The following is a 15,861-nucleotide window of genomic DNA, read 5'->3' as shown; positions in this document are numbered from 1 at the left end:
TAAATGGATTGATGGAAAAAAAAAAAGGGAGAGAGAAAGAGAAACAGAATCGGGGTGTTCCAAGGACATGATCAGAATTTATCCAGCTAACTCGGTTTGAAAGAATCGCAGGCCTGAAGTTAACCTGCTAAGGTTTAAAAAAAAAAAAGAAAAATCCCTTGTAGGCTAGCAGTGAGCCTTATCCTTGCTTTTCCACAATGTAAAAAGTAACATGGATTGAGTGGTCCAATTTCCATCCATTCCCAAATAATTTAGAAAATGTTGCAGGCTAAGTGGCCTGATCCTCCTGCCTTTCAAGTTAAAAAAAAAAAAAAAATGCACAGCTCATAGCCTGAATCATTTCCCTTAACTCTTAAGTCTCCCTGTACTCCAGCTGGAGGAGAAGAGCCTCTTACCTTCAGACTGTGAGGTGAGTATGTAAGTGCTGGTGGTTATCAGCTGTACCAGCTCCTAGATATTCATGTATTCATTTCACTTGAGCCAGGATTGGTTCCTTTGCTGACTTCTGACCAATCCCTGTTCAGAACTCAGCTGTCTGTGAAGGAGCCTTTTTTTCCTGCTGGGGTTTGAGGGGAGGTTGGGGGGTGGTGCCCAACTTTTTTTAAGTGGAGAAAGGGGTACTGGGCTGTGATATATATTTTTAAACTTGGCAGGTGGGGGAGCAGAGGGTAGCATCTCGAACTGCTCAGCTTGCAACATTTTTTTTTTCCTCAAATATTCAGTAAGCTGGTGAGTGGCAAAACAAAATGGGTAATTTTATCTGGGTAACTTTAACTGAGTTCAGTCAGCAGAAGATAAGTTGAGCTGAATATTCGCTGAAATTATCAGGTAACTACCCAGATAACTTTATTGCTCGATGACATTCTGAATATTGAGCTTTATGTGACCAACTGTGGGATTTTGCACAGTTGAAAATCTTTTTAAATCACGCTTTGCTAGAAATGGTTATTAAATTTTGATTGCATGGCCAAAAATTTAAGCTATTGAATCTTTTTTTTGTTTGCTTTAAGATTTGAATTCACTGTAAATATTTATTATTAGTGTACATTGCCATGGGGGACTGTGTCTAGCCTAAAACTGAAGAGTCGGAAAGACAGCGATGATGGTCCGATCATGTGGGTACGCCCTGGAGAACAGATGATCCCTGTGGCTGACATGCCAAAGTCACCTTTTAAAAGGAAAAGGTAGGGTAATGTTTTCATGTAATAAGTGGATAAATGAGAGCAGGAGCAAGAACTAGAGCACTGAGATTACTTACTTGCCTGTGTTCTTATTCTTGGGTCCCTTACCTTTTTTTTTTTTTTTGTCCTGGTATACATATGGGTTTAGATTTTTTTTTTCTTCTAGGATGAGCAGGATGGTAGTCCTCAAATATGGGTGACATCATCAGATGGAGCCTGGCATGGAAAACTTCTGTCAAAGTTTCTAGAAACTTTGATTGGCACACTGAGCATGCCCAGTATGCCACTATCCACAAGTCTCTCTTCAGTCTCTTCTTTTCCATGGAGCTACTGCTCTCTTTTGTGGAAAAAGTTCCATAAAGTGCTTTTGCTCTGCGCTGGGTCTCCGGTTCCCCATCGGTTTTTCTTCTCCTTCGTGGCCGCCAGTCGTCATGCTCTTGCGGTCTTCCGTGCACCTCAAGGCTGCATCGGGCTTCCATCAGTGCCCCCGGACTATGTCCTTAACGGATCCTCATGAAGTGTGTATCCTTTGCCTGGGGACATCGCACGATGTTCGGGGCTGTGATCTGTGCACGCAAATGACTACAAAGGGCCTTCGGGCCAGGCTGCATAAGATGGAGAAAGATTTTGGTTTGGGTAAGTCCAATACCTCCCCCCCCTCCCCCCCCTGCATTGATGCCCAAGGACCGGGGAGGACCCTTCTTCATCAACCGTTCTGTGGCAATGCCTTCCCCGAGACCTTTGGGGGAGAGAGGCTCTGGGGCCCAACTCGTGTTGCTCTCCTCGAAGTAGCTGACTTCTGGATCATCGTCCTCATCTTCAGTGCTAGGGAAAGACTGGGCCGAGCACCATGAGATGTCTCGGAAACACCACCACCAGTCTCTGTTCTCACATGGTGCCAGTCTTGGGCTGGCCACGGTGTTTGCCGCCTTTCCCCAGTGAAAAAGGCCCCATCCTCCATCGAGTCCGTGGCTCAAGGCAGTCCACACTGATCCTGAGGAGGAGCTGGCCTCTCCTCTCCCCCTCTCAGCCTGCCCTTTCAACAGAAGCTTTCGAGGAGGAGCTAAAACATCAGGTGCGCCTGGTGGTGGAACACACTTTGCGTGACAGGGAGATGGTGCTTCCGATGCTGGTGCCTTCCCCGACTCCGGGGTCACCTCCAGTGCCGGTGCCCACACCATTGCCCGTTTTGGTGCCGATGCCTGTGGTGTCTGGCTTGGAGCAATTGTAGGACCGCTTCAACGTCCTCCTCGGTATCCTCCTGACACAATTGTTGCTGGTGCCCCATGATTCCTCGGTGGCCCATCAGACACCGAAGCGTAAGGCATCTGAGCCAGTCCTTGTCGGGGATTCCTCCAGGCACGAGGGTCCATCTGTGCCTTCTACACCACTGGAACTCCCCATGCCGTGCCCCGTGCTGCCAGGGCCGGTGCCTGGTCCCTTGGGTCCCCCTTTTGCCCTGGGTCCCTCTATGCCCTCCGCCCCAGGATGTAGCCAGTGCTCCCCATCACCACCCCCCCCCCCTCACGGGCGGCCTTGGGGAAGGGATACCTCCGATACCTCATCGGTGGATTCCAGTGGTCTTCAGTCAGACCCCTTTCCCTCGGAGGAGTGGCGTCTGTCCCCACCGGAGGACCTGACCTTCGCAGGGTTTGTATGGGCTATGGCTGAAGTCATACCCTTCCAACGTATGATGGAAGAGGATGCCTGCCACAAAATGTTGGAGATTCTCCAGTTCGTGGATGCCCCAAAGGAAGTGGTGGTGGTCCCCATCCACGAGATTCTCCGGGAGCTGCTCCTTTGACTTTGGAAACACCCCCTCTCCCTGGCCCTGGTGAACCGGAAGGCTGATAGCGTGCATCTTGTGCAGTAGGCTGTGGGCTTTAAGCGCCAGCTTCCCCACCAATCTGTAGTGGTAAGAGTCTGCGCTGAAGAAAGCAGAGGTTGAAGATTCCTGCCTCAGCCCTGCTTGGCAAGGAGAATAGGGCATGGGATGCCATGGGTAGGAAAGTGTTCCAGGGCTCCATGTTGGTGGCCCATATTGCTACCTACCTACCTGCTATACATGACCCAATATACCTGTAACCTCTGGAGCAAGTCTAGGAGGTTGCAGATGGCCTTGCCTAGCAGCCTCAGGAAGCCCTTATGACTGTTGTCCTCCAGGAAAGCACGAAATGCATGCTGTCTACGATGTCTTCGAGATGGCGGGCTGCATAGCTGCCGCTGGCATCTCAGTGAGGCGTCTCATTTGGCTCTGTGCCTCGAACCTTTGCTCTGAGGTTCAGGACCAGCTGGCTGACTTGCCTTGCACCAGGGATAACCTTTTCAATGACAAGATGGAGGATGCAGTTGCACAGCTGAAGGATCACCATGAGACCCTCCTATAGTCTCGGCCACTCTGCTGGCTTCCAAGAGGTCTTCCTGGCCTGGGCAGAGGAGGCCTTTCTACAGCAATGGAAGTACTACCCTCCTGCCCCTTGCTCTCAACCACAGCAGACAAGCGATAGGGGCAGATCTCGTCAGCCACGGGATCCCAGGCCCCAGCCAGTGCTCCAGGCTAGCCCTGCTACGGGTTTTGACTGGCTATGAGGGAGCATAAGCCAGTGGTATCGACCAATGCCAGAAGAACCACCGTTTAGGGGCCGGCTCCGCTTCTATGCGGACCGGCGGTCGTCCATGGCTTCGGATCAGAGGATCCTGTCCGTCATCCGGCATGGCTACAGGCTGAATCTTGTGGCTGTTCCACCGGATTCTCCCCGTGCCCAATTTAGGGTCCCATCCTCGCATCCAGACTTGCTCGTAGTGGAGCTCTCTGCCCTTCTAATGGCCAGGGAGCAACAGGGGCGGGGGTTTTACTCCCGTTATTTTTTGATTCCAAAGAAAACAGGAGGCCTCGTCCCATTCTCGATCTGCAAGCCTTGAACAGGTTTCTCAAAAGAGAAAAGTTCAAGATAATATCCTTGGGCACCCTGATCCCCCTCTTGCTCCCTCGACCTCAAAGATGCTTACACCCACATCAAGATATCTCCCAGTCACTGGAAGTATCTCTGCTTTGTGGTGGGCCGCCAGCATTTTCAATACCGCGTACTCCAGTTTGGTCTGGCCTCCGTGCCAAGGGTCTTCACAAAGTGCTTGGCCGTGGTGGGCGCCTATTTACGTCAGCTGGGGATCCAGGTCTTTCCATACCTGGACAACTGGCTGGTCAAGAATGACACTCAAGCCAGGAGCATTGCAGTCACTACGCTGGACCATTTGGATATTGGAACATAAGAACATAAGAAACTGCCATGCTGGGTCAGACCAAGGGTCCATCAAGCCCAGCATCCTGTTTCCAACAGAGGCCAAACCAGGCCACAAGAACCTGGCAATTACCCAAACACTAAGAAGATCCCATGTTACTGATGCAATTAATAGCAGTGGCTATTCCCTAAGTAAACTTCATTAATAGCAGTTAATGGACTTCTCCTCCAAGAACTTATCCAAACCTTTTTTGAACCCAGCTACACTAACTGCACTAACCACATCCTTTGGCAACAAATTCCAGAGCTTTATTGGGCGTTGAGTGAAAAATAATTTTCTCCGATTAGTTTTGAATGTGCTACTTGCTAACTTCATGGAATGCCCCCTAGTCCTTCTATTATTCGAAAGTGTAAAAAGAACTATTCACATCTACTTATTCAAGACCTCTCATGATCTTAAAGATCTCTATCATATCCCCCCTCAGCCGTCTCTTCTCCAAGCTGAGCAGCCCTAACCTCTTCAGCTTTTCCTCATAGGGGAGCTATTCCATCCCCTCTAGGGAGGAAGACTCAGAACCAATATCAGGAAGTATTTCTTCCCGGAGAGGGTTGTGGATGCCTGGAACGCCCTTTCAGAAGAAGTGGTGAGGACCAAAACTGTGAAGGATTTCAAAAGGGCGTGGGATAAACACTGGATCCATAAAGTCTTGAGGATGTGAATGAAATGGAGAAGAGGCATGGGGAGTGGCTTACAGGAATGACGGCTACTACCCGTATTCAATAAACATACACACGGTTAATGCGACTCCAACATTGCTCTATGCTTCAACGGCAAGAGGAAATGTGGGAAAAAGGATCTGCATTCACAAATAAGCATGGGAGTAGCTTGCTTGTTATGGCGGTTACTACCCCAAACCAAATTAGCCTGATACTTCACTTTCAATGCATATCCAAGCAGCTCTCTGCTTCAATGGCAGGGGGTGAAGAAAAGAGGATTTATATTCAGACGACAATCAACAAGGACTAAATTGCACAAGCTCGAAAAACAAATAAGCGTGGGTGTAGCTTGCTTGTTACGGCGGTTACTACCCCGAACCAATCAAGCCTGATACTTCACTTTGAATACATATACAGTGCAGCTCACTGCTTCAACGGCAGGGGGGTAATGAAGAAAAGAGGATTTAAATTCAGACAACAACCAACAAGGACTAAATTGCACATGCTGGGCAAACAAATAAGCGTGGGAGTAGCTTGCTTATGGTGGTTACTACCCCTACCCAATTAGGCTTGATACTTCACATTGATGCAGCTTCAGCAGTGCTCTCTACATCAATTGGCGGGGGTGGAAGGAAATTAGAACCAAAAAGTTACCAATAAGGGCCCTGACCTCAGTGGTCAGAGTAACAGATAAGTATGAGAAAAATAAGTATGAAAGCTTGCTGGGCAGACTGGATGGGCCATTTGGTCGTCTTCTGCGTCATTTCTCTGTTTCTTTATCATTTTGGTTGCCCTTCCCTGAACCTTCTCCATCGCAACTATATGTTTTTTGAGATGCGGCGACCAGAATTGTACATAGTATTCAAGGTGCGGTCTCACCATGGAGCGATTATATAGGCATTATGACATTTTCCGTTTTATTAACCATTCCCTTCCTAATAATTCCTAACATTCTGTTTGCTTTTTTGACTGCTGCAGTACACTGAGTTGACTATTTTAAAGTATTATCCACTATGATGCCTAGATCTTTTTTCCTGGGTGGTAGCTCTAAAATGGAACCTAACATCGTGTAACTACAGCAAGGGTTATTTTTCCCTATATGCAACACCTTTCACTTGTCCACATTAAATTTCATCTGCCATTTGGATGCCCAATCTTCCAATCTTGCAAGGTCCTCCTGTAATGTATCACAATCTGCTTGTGATTTAACTACTCTGAATAATTTTGTATCATCCGCAAAACCTGGGGTTTTAATTAATTTCTTGAAATCCCATCTCCATCCATCGTCACAGCTGGATTTCAAAAGAGCCATGTTGGACGCGACCCAGGTGAAGGCCTTTTTTGCAACACGACAGGGACTGTGTGTTGCAGTCCCTGGCGGGGGGTGATCCAGGAGAGCCAACTAGTGTCGTATGACGCGTGTTGCAGCTTCTGGAGCACATGGCCGCAACTGTCCATGTCACTCCGTTCGCTTGTCTGCAGGCCACCCAAGATCTCTGGGTCTGTATCCAGATTTTCTCCACTCTCAGGGATTCCCTGGCTTGGTGGAGATCCCCATCAAGTCTGGAACGGGGTATGCCATTTCAGGTTCTCCCAACCCAGATTATACTTACCACGGATACATCTCACCTAGGTTGGGGAATCCAAATAGACAGCCTCCACACCCAGGGTCTCTGGACTGCCCAAGAGGCTTGGTTTCAAATAAACCTCTTGGAGCTGGCATGGAAAACTTCTGGCCAACCACATGGTCCTCATTTGGACAGACAACCAGGTTGTCATGTGGTATATCGTCAAGTAAGGTGGCACCAGATCTTTCCTCCTCTGTCAGGAGGCGGTACAGATCTGGTCCTGGTTTCTGGCTCAGGGGATGTTGCTCTAAGCAGTGTACTTGGCTGGGGCGAAGAACACCCTGGCAGACAGGCTGAGTTGCACCTTCCAACCTCCATGAGTGGTCCCTGAAGCAGGAGATGGCAGATCGAATCTTCGTCTCTGGGGGACCCCAGACATGGATCTATTTGCTGCCCCCTGCAACAGGAAGGTTCCTCAGTACTGCTTCCTGTCCAGGGCAGACAGACAGCCAGCTGTGGACCCCTTTGCCCTCCAATGGGGAATGGGCCTCCTATATGTGTTTCCTCCACTTCCATTGGTAGCGAAGAATGGTCTTGAAGCTTCACCAGGACCAGGGAACCATGATCCTCATAGCCCCCTATTGGCCGAGACAGGTTTGGTTCCCACTCCTGCAGGAGCTCTCCTAGCGAGGTCCAATCTGTCTTGGGACTGCCCCGGACCTCCTCACACAGGATCAGGGCAGGCTATGCCACTCCAACCTCTGGACCCTGTCCCTCATGACCTGGATGTTGAGCGATTGATCTTGTAGCCTCTTGACATGTCAGAGGAGCTGTCTCAAGTCCTTGTGGCTTCAAGAAAGCCTTCCATGAGGAAGTCTTATACACTGAAATGGAGGAGGTTTACTGACTGGTGCGATCAGGAGAATCTCGACCCCTCTTCTCCTGCCCAGTCTGGGACTTCCTGGTTTAGCTGCTGCATCTCTCGGAAGCTGGGCTTAAAACCAACTCCGTTTGGATGAATCTCAGTGCCGTAGAGGCTTACCACCAGGGAGTGGATGGTTCGCCCATTTCGGTGCAGCTGATTGTGGGGCAGTTTATGTGTGGGTTACTTCAGCTGCGGCCTCCCCTACGAATCCCAGCGGTGTCCTGGGACCTTAACGTAGTGCTGGCTCCCCTGATGAAACCACTGTTTGAGCTGCTGCGCTCCTCGACACTAAAGTAGTTGACCTTGAATGTCATATTCTTGGTGGCAATCACATCAGCGCGCAGAGTCAGTGAGCTGCACGCTTTGGTGACTTATCCACCCTACATGAGATTTTTCCATGACAGGATGGTTCTGTGTACCCACCCTAGGTTCCTGCCAAAGGTGGTGACATATTTCCATCTTAAGCAATCTATCGTTCTGCCTACTTTCTTTCCTAGGCCTCATTCCAACCAAGGGTAAAGGGCGCTCTTTGTCTCTTTTGACTACAACAGGCTGGGGGTGGCTGTGACTAAGCAGACTCTTTCCACCTGGCTAGCGGACTGCATCTCCTTCTGCTATGACCAGGTGGGACTGCAGCTGGGGGGCCATGTCACAACTCATTTCGGTTAGAGCCATGTTGACTTCGGTGGCTCACCTGTGTGCAGTTCCAAGGTTGCAACATGGGGTTCTCTCCACACCTTCGCAGCTCATTATTGTCTAGACAGGGACAGTTGCTGGGATAGCAGGTTCAGCCAGTCTGTCCTCAGGAATCTCTTTCAGCTGTGAACCCAACTCTTCCTGCTTAAGGCCCATGTTTTAGGTTCAGATGGTCCCTGCTGTGACCACCAGCACCTCCGTTGTGCCCGTTGGCATCTAGTTTGGTGTCTGTTGGTCTCATTGGTTTTTGGGTCCAGTCTGTAGCTAGAGATTCACCCATATGTGAGGACTACCATCCTGCTTGCCCTAGGAGAAAGTGAAGTTGCTTACCTGTAATAGATGTTCTCCTAGGACAGCAGGATGTTAGTCCTCAGGAAACCCACCCGCCACCCCACGGAGTTGGGTTCTCCTAGTTGGTTTTATTTTTTCGTAATCTACTTATGAGACTGAAGAGAGACCCCGCATGGATGCGTGGATAGTGGCATGCTGGGCAGAAGTTTTCCGTGCTGATGATGTCATCCATATGTGAAGACTAACATCCTGCTGTCCTAGGAGAACACTTGTTACAGGTAAGCAGCTTCGCTTTCTCCCTCCCTCTATTTTTGTTTTTTCTGCAATAAGTGTCTAAACCAAAGAGTTGTCGCACAGCACCCTCAAACGTAATTCAGCTTTCTGATCAAAGAAATGAATGAAATTAAAAATACAGACCAAATCAATGCTGCGATTCTGTGCAGAAACATTGAGTTTTGGTCTGTGTTTTAGCAAACTTCCACTACTAACTTTCCTATTTGATGTCATATCAGCACCAAATTTTCAGCCCACGTCAGGGATCCAAAAGGAATTGGACCCAGATCCATGTGTTCCATTGAAGACGCAGGCACCATTGTCGCCCCTTTATTACTTTTGCTTTGCATCCATTCTACACAAGAGGGCTCTGTTTTAGGGGGAATCGGTGTATTTCACAAATGTGAACATGCAGTTATGTTGCCTAATAATGTTTTTGGTTTTGCATCTGATCCACACTAAATTTGCAGAAGATTTCGGAAGGGGGGCTGGACTTGGCTGTTTTTACCTGAATCCATTGTAGGCGTGTACCAGAAAGTAGGCTCCGTATGTTCTGTGGGGGGATCTCTAGTTTTCCTTTCAAATTCCTAAAATTATGATTATATGACATTGTAGACACTGTAGATTTTGGTGCTTCGAGCTAAAACTCAATTTTCTTGTCACGCATTTCAGATATGTAAAACATTTTCCAGTAGGCAGAGGAATATTCATTTTTGAAGCTTTAGAAGAAAGGGGGCCTATTCCAAATGCAAAAAAAAACTCTTACTGAAAAATATATATCAGAACTGTTCTAATTTAAAAACTGCTGAATGACCCACGGTAGCACTGGGCAGGAATGGGCCAGGCCTGATGTGAACGAGTTCAGTGGCGTATTACAATATAGGAAGCACTCAGGTAGAAGCTCCTCCAGGAATAAGTCATACAGTCATTGGAACCAAAGTTTCACTCCAAACAAGGGAAGCCAGAAGTAAGACGGTTAGGGCTTTGCTTTTAGGTTTTAATCGATAAACACGGATAAAACACCCCCAGTGGGAAAAATTGAGATCAGTGTTTATCGGATAAACACTGGACAAACACTGTCCGCCTCCTGCCTTAGACTCCCCGTTGCATCTTTTGCGTCTTTTCTGCTTTGATGGCTTCTCAGCTGCCAGCAGGGCTCCAAGCTTCTCCTCTGGCCGCCTGCTCCCCTGCCCGGCGGTTCCAGGCAGGGAGTGTCTGAGCTGGGGGGGGGGGGGATGGATGGTGATGGGGAGCTTACAAGCTGCTGGCAGGAAGACACAGATTTCGCTACATAAAGCTGTCAAGTAACTAAATAAATGCCTTAAGGTAAACATATAAATGCAATACAATGTTATGAAACCCAGACGTCTTTTTGGAATACATCTTGTGTTTGTCTCTAGTTAATAAATCTCTTGAAATGGAAGTAGAGCATTCTTGCTCCACCATCATACCTGGAAGGGAGCTCCGACCGACGTGCCGCGAACGCGCAGTAGAGAGCGGCTCTGCAGCTCTGACCGAGAGGCCCGCGCATGCGCGGAAGAGAGAGCTCTGACCGACTTGCTGCTTTTACGCCCCAAGGCACAGAGATCGGACCAACAACAACGGATTCAGAGCAGCTGAGAAAGATGGCGCAGCTCTCGCGCACACTGCAGCACAGGCACTCCCACTTCCCGACTCACGTCACGACGAAAGGGCCCTTTATCCTGCCCCGTCCCAGGAAAGCCCCGAGCAATAGACACCGTTGTTAGCAAACTCGCAACCCCCCCGACCCTCCCCCTGAGAAGCCCACGTTAACGGCAACTACAGGACAGGGCACAAGAGCCGCCGCTCCGAGAAACGGATCCTCCGACATAGTCGCGTATTTCCCACAGCCTGAGCCCATCCCTCCGCCGCCGGAGAAGGGGGGGGGGGGGGAGGGACGGCCGGACCGTCACGCAAAGGGACAGCAGTGAGAAGCCACGGTACACAGGGAGAGAGGCAGGTCCCCGTAGCGGCGCCCCTCGCCCTCTGCATCTCACAGGTTCGGCAGGGTAGAGCCGGCCCGGAGGGACCGACGGAATCTCGCCCGTTTGAACGGGCTTGCAGGAAAAACAGGGAGTGGAGGAGGGCTGAGGGAGAGGGAAGGGGTTGTGGATGAGGTGAGAGGCGAAGGAAAGGGAAGATGAGAGGGGATGGAAGGAAAAGGGAAAGAGGATAGTGGGAAGGGTAAGATGTTGTGGAGAAGAGAGCGGCTCTGACCGACGGAATCTCGACCGTTTGAAAGGGCCGTAACGGCTTGTTACATTATATAGTACCTGACCATAAACCTAAGCAGACTGAGCTCATATCTTGTCCGTATGTGGTCGTTTCAGTTCTTCCAGTTCCTAAATTATTATTTAATGGTGTAGTGAAATTATCCCTGTCCAGCTCAGCATGCAGGAGCTTGTTGCCATAATTTTGTCTTTCGCTGCGGGCGTAGGACCCAGAGAGTGTCGGGAGGAGCCTTCTGTCTAAACATTCTGCCGGTGAAGTCTAAAATTAGTGCTAGTAGATCAGCAGAACGGCAGACGTCGACTTCCCCTGCACAGAGTCAGTTATTAGCATCCTGTTTGGAGGTGATCGTTTTGTGCCCATCCCCTTTCAGAACCCTCCCTTGCATGTTTCTTTCCTCCAGTGTTTCCCCCACCCTCTCCCGGAGGGCACACCTATCCTGTTGGGTTTTCAGGATTGCCCCAATGAATATGCATGAGATAGATTTGCATAGATCGGAGTCCAAGGGTATGCAAATCTATCTTATGCACCTTTTTTTTTTTTTAATTTTATGGATATCCTGAAAACCTGACTGGTTAAGTGTGCCTCCAGTACCGAGTTGGGAAATGCTGTTTTATTCATTGGGTTATTAATAGACAAACAAACAAAAAAAAACCCCCAACAATACTAGGGCTAGATTTATAAATTGATAGTGCACCTGACAATCAACAGGAAGCACCAGACACAGCGGCAGAAGCAGAGACCAGTGCAAGAAGCCAAAGGGGTGTGAACATCTGAGGTCCCACGCACTTTTAGTGTGTGGGCTCTGCTGGGTTTCCTTTATTTTTTTTTGGCTCTGACTGCTAAGGCTGGTGAATCCAAGCCAGTGTTTTTATTACCGAAGTGTTGCCTTGCTGCCGCTTATGATGGGATGCATGTAAAGAATTTTTGTATGCTTATGACCACGATCTGCTCCTCTGTGCCACCTGAGTTTAAATTTTAGTTTACGTAGGGGATTGGTAGTGGACGTGTTGGATCACGAACAATACAGCTTATGCCCCCCATTACTCTTCCATAGCAATAGGACTGGGCTTTTGGGACCCTTGCATTCCTTTATTAATGAAAAGAAATCCAAGGGATAAGTTGGATTTTAGGGGATACAAAGGCTATGGTATTATAGCACAAGGGACTTATAATAGGAAGGTCTGAATTGGCAGAGGCATTGCAAGGGATAGGTAAGACAGATGCTGGGGAGAGTGGGGGAGCATCATGCCGCCCCCACCCTCCCCTCCCAGTATCGGACCAGTGTTGTGGATGTAAGTCCCATGGAGCCCTTCCATGCAGCATGCCAGCCACATCATCACAATGGACCCCCAGACCACCCCAACCCGCTGCCCACCTCTCTCCCACTGCCTCCCCACTCCTGGGCCAGCTGCATCATCGGAGATAAACTACTGCCCAGCTGCCTGTGGCGCAGTAATGGTCCTGATTAGCAGTGCCAAGGTTAAACCCCCCTCCCTTTAGATTCTCTCATAAGGAAGCTCCATCAGGTATTTCAGCAAAAACCCGGGTTGTCTGTGAAAGAAACTGGTGATGCATGCTTGTTTTTGTTCTGCACAGGGGCGGGGGGGGGGGGGGGGAGAGAGGGGAGGAAGTGGGTGAAAGCACATTTCATTGGTTATTGTAACAAAAAAAAAGTTAATTTTTTTTTTTTTTTAAAGAAGCTTTAGATGATTGTGGTTTTTTCTTTTCTTCTTTTTTTTTTTTTTTTTGCCACTTGTGATTTTAAAACAGAACTACCAATGAAATAAAAAACCTGCAGTACCTACCTCGAGCCAGTGAGCCCCGTGAAATGTTGTTTGAAGACAGGACACGAGCTCATGCAGATCACATAGGGCAAGGCTTTGAACGACAGACCACAGCTGCTGTGGGTGTGTTGAAGGCTGTGCACTGTGGACAGTGGTAAGTGACTTTGTTTTTAGCATCCAGTAGTTATTTAGTTAGATTCAGCTCACACCCTTTTTTTTTTTTTTTTTGCCATCGGTGGCATGGTGCATTCAGGTTTGTGGCCAGAAGCAGGTTAAGCTGGGAGACGTGCTTGGATTCAGAAGCAGGGAGAAGGGTTGTGGTCCTCTCCGGAGGGCGGCTGCCTGCCCTTGAGGATTCTCCCTGCTTTTCCTGCATAGCCCCATGGGTCACGTGGAGAGTTGGGGAGCCCACCTTTTATTGCCTGTATGTTTGTATTGTATTATCTTCTTCAGGGGGTGGAAAACTACTTTGGAATCTAAGGTGCCAGTCAAAACTTTTAGGAATCTGGGTATATTAAAAAAAAAAAAAAATTAAAAAAAAGTTTGTGGTTTTGCTCCATTTTGTCTGGTTTATGCTTATTCTGCTTTATTTGTGCTCTTTTGGCCGTTCTTTGCTCGCTCTCTCTCCCCCCCCCCCCCCCCTCCTCCTTTGTGTGCAGTCCAGTGGCAGGGTGCAATCCTGGACGGCCCATAAAGGCTCCTCTTGGGACCTGAGCTTGTGGATGGGTGCCTGGTGGTGACCCTGATGCCTGTGATTTTCCACCCTGATCTTCGTTACACATTGTGGCAGGTTCATTTCCTCCAGCGAAGAATCCGGACTGCACAAATGCTTATTATGATAAAGTCTGCTGTCACCCTCTAGTGTTGGAAAGCTACCAGGCATCATTTCAGAGAGACATTCCTGCTGTCAGACACAGAGGATCGCGTTTTGGGCCTTTGAACATGCACGTTCTTTTTCGTATTCAGTTTTGTGACTGAATAACGTAGCGTGGCTGCCGTGTTTCTCCGCATAGTTTTGAGCACATGGTTCTCGAAACCTGGTCACAAATGTCTGGCAGCCTAACGTAAAGGTGGCACAGCTTGTTTTATTTCTACGGTTTTGTGGTTAAATTATTAGTTTGGGGGGGAGAATGCTGTTTTCTCAAGGACATACTCTAGAAGAAGTGTCCCAGGCTATTTTTCAGTGCTTGGCAAAGCTCCAGCAGCTGGTACAACAATTACTGCTATCCTGTGGGTTCAGTGCCCCTTTCTTCGTAAATTTTAAGGGCTTTTAAATAAAATTGAAAAAAGCATGAGATGTGGCCGGCCTGGTTTGTTGTTGCTCTCTGGGCCTCCCCTTCTGCTCACGGGTTTTCAGTGCTCTTCTCGTCTTTGCCCCGCTGAAGCATGGGAGAAAGCTGGGTAGCGCTGGCTGGGAGCTGGGAGTTTAACGGCATCCGTGACTGGATAATTTCAGTAAAGCGGCAGAGCCTTGCTGACGTAGGGCACAATACAGGACTGCGTACAAAACTAGCAAGAAACTGTTGCACGTTTTGCTGTAAAAAGAAATTATAGGAAGCTCATATTGAACATCTTAAAACACCTGGCTTTTGTGTCTTACAGTTGCAAAAGCTATGCTGCCTTAAAAGTGCATGTTATAGTTTTGCTTTTAGCTGAGAATGGGCTTGCAAACAGTGAAGGATTGGAGTGTATTATGTAATTCTGTCTTCCTTTCTTCTAGGTCAGAACAGCCGCGTATAACCAAAGACGTCATTTGTTTTCATGCTGAAGATTTCTTGGAGGTAGTTCAGCGCCTGCAGTTAGACTTGCACGAGCCGCCACTTTCACAGGTAAAGTGCACCAGGAGGAAAGGATAATTTGCCTTTATTTCAGGAGAAGGTGGCTCTCCAGTCATCCTCGGTTGATAACTTGCTGCCCGCCGTCCTCTGAACAGGAATGAAAAAGTCACTGTGAAGAAGCAGTGCAAACTAGCAGTATTCAGAGCAAATTCTTTTTTTAAATTTAAGGTTTATTAACGCTGTAATGAACATAAGTACATAAACAATACCAGCATAAACCAATACAGCCACCTGAAGCATATATCAGTATGAGAATTTCAACAGGATAAAAGCATACAAGCAACAAGGTGTTTAACATTTATCCCCATCCCCCCCTCCCCCCCGCATGTCATGTAAAATCTAAATGAAACTGGTTGGCAAATCGCCGGTCTCGCCTCCAACACTCTAGAACGGTTCTGGGCAGTATGTAAGAAACTAGATCATCCAATCAGGGATTTGTGAATGTCAAAGGTCTCCATGTGATATAGGGCTGCCAAATTGCGTGAAACTTGGCCAAGCGTTGATATTTCAGGGCCGTAAGACGATACAGGGTGCAAGTTCTATCCAGACGTCGTAGTAGTTCCTCCGGAGTAGGTGGTAAGGGTCTCTTCCAGCGGAATGCAATTTCCATTTTGGTCGCCGTGCACACCTGTTGCACCAATATTTGGCCTGGCGGATCTAAAGAGTCCTTTGATGCAAACAGTAGCGCCTGGTCCATCGTAAGAGTACAGGGGGTCTTCAAAAGTTGTGATAGTAAAGTGGAAACATAGGTCCACAACGATTGTATAAAGACGCAGTCCCACCACATATGTAAAAAAGTGCCCTTGTGATGGCAATTCCGCCAGCAAAGTGGATCCAAGCGGGGATAGCAATGGTGTAGTCTAACAGGTGTGAGGTGCAACCGAAAAAGCGTCTTATAGTTGGCTTCTATGATCCGCGTAGAAATATTTCCCCGGGAGACCTTAGAGAATATATTAGACCATTCCTCTTCAGAATAGGCCCTTCCAAGGTCGGCCTCCCACGCCAACATGTGAGGATATTTGTCAAATGGTCGAGTAGACAACTGTTTGTAGATTTTGGAAATAAGGCCCCCCACGACTGGATTTGCGGTACAATA

At 48.4% G+C, this 15,861-nt stretch overlaps 1 protein-coding gene across 3 annotated transcripts in view; it reads left to right on the top strand.

The window, feature by feature from the left end:
* The window catches only part of RSBN1L (round spermatid basic protein 1 like), a 124,069-nt gene that overhangs the window by 85,778 nt on the left and 22,430 nt on the right, over nucleotides 1-15,861 (top strand). For all 3 annotated transcript variants that reach the window (XM_029615044.1, XM_029615043.1, XM_029615045.1), the window contains 3 exons: nucleotides 1,042-1,184; nucleotides 12,914-13,081; nucleotides 14,648-14,756. In XM_029615044.1, coding sequence (XP_029470904.1) covers nucleotides 1,042-1,184; nucleotides 12,914-13,081; nucleotides 14,648-14,756 — 420 coding nt within the window. The remainder of the gene's footprint in view (nucleotides 1-1,041; nucleotides 1,185-12,913; nucleotides 13,082-14,647; nucleotides 14,757-15,861) is intronic.

Source organism: Rhinatrema bivittatum, chromosome 9 (assembly GCF_901001135.1).
Source record: "Rhinatrema bivittatum chromosome 9, aRhiBiv1.1, whole genome shotgun sequence".
Taxonomy (NCBI): Eukaryota; Metazoa; Chordata; class Amphibia; order Gymnophiona; family Rhinatrematidae; genus Rhinatrema; species Rhinatrema bivittatum.
Note: the sequence above shows the minus strand (reverse complement) of the source record. Positions and strands in the feature narration are given on the sequence as shown.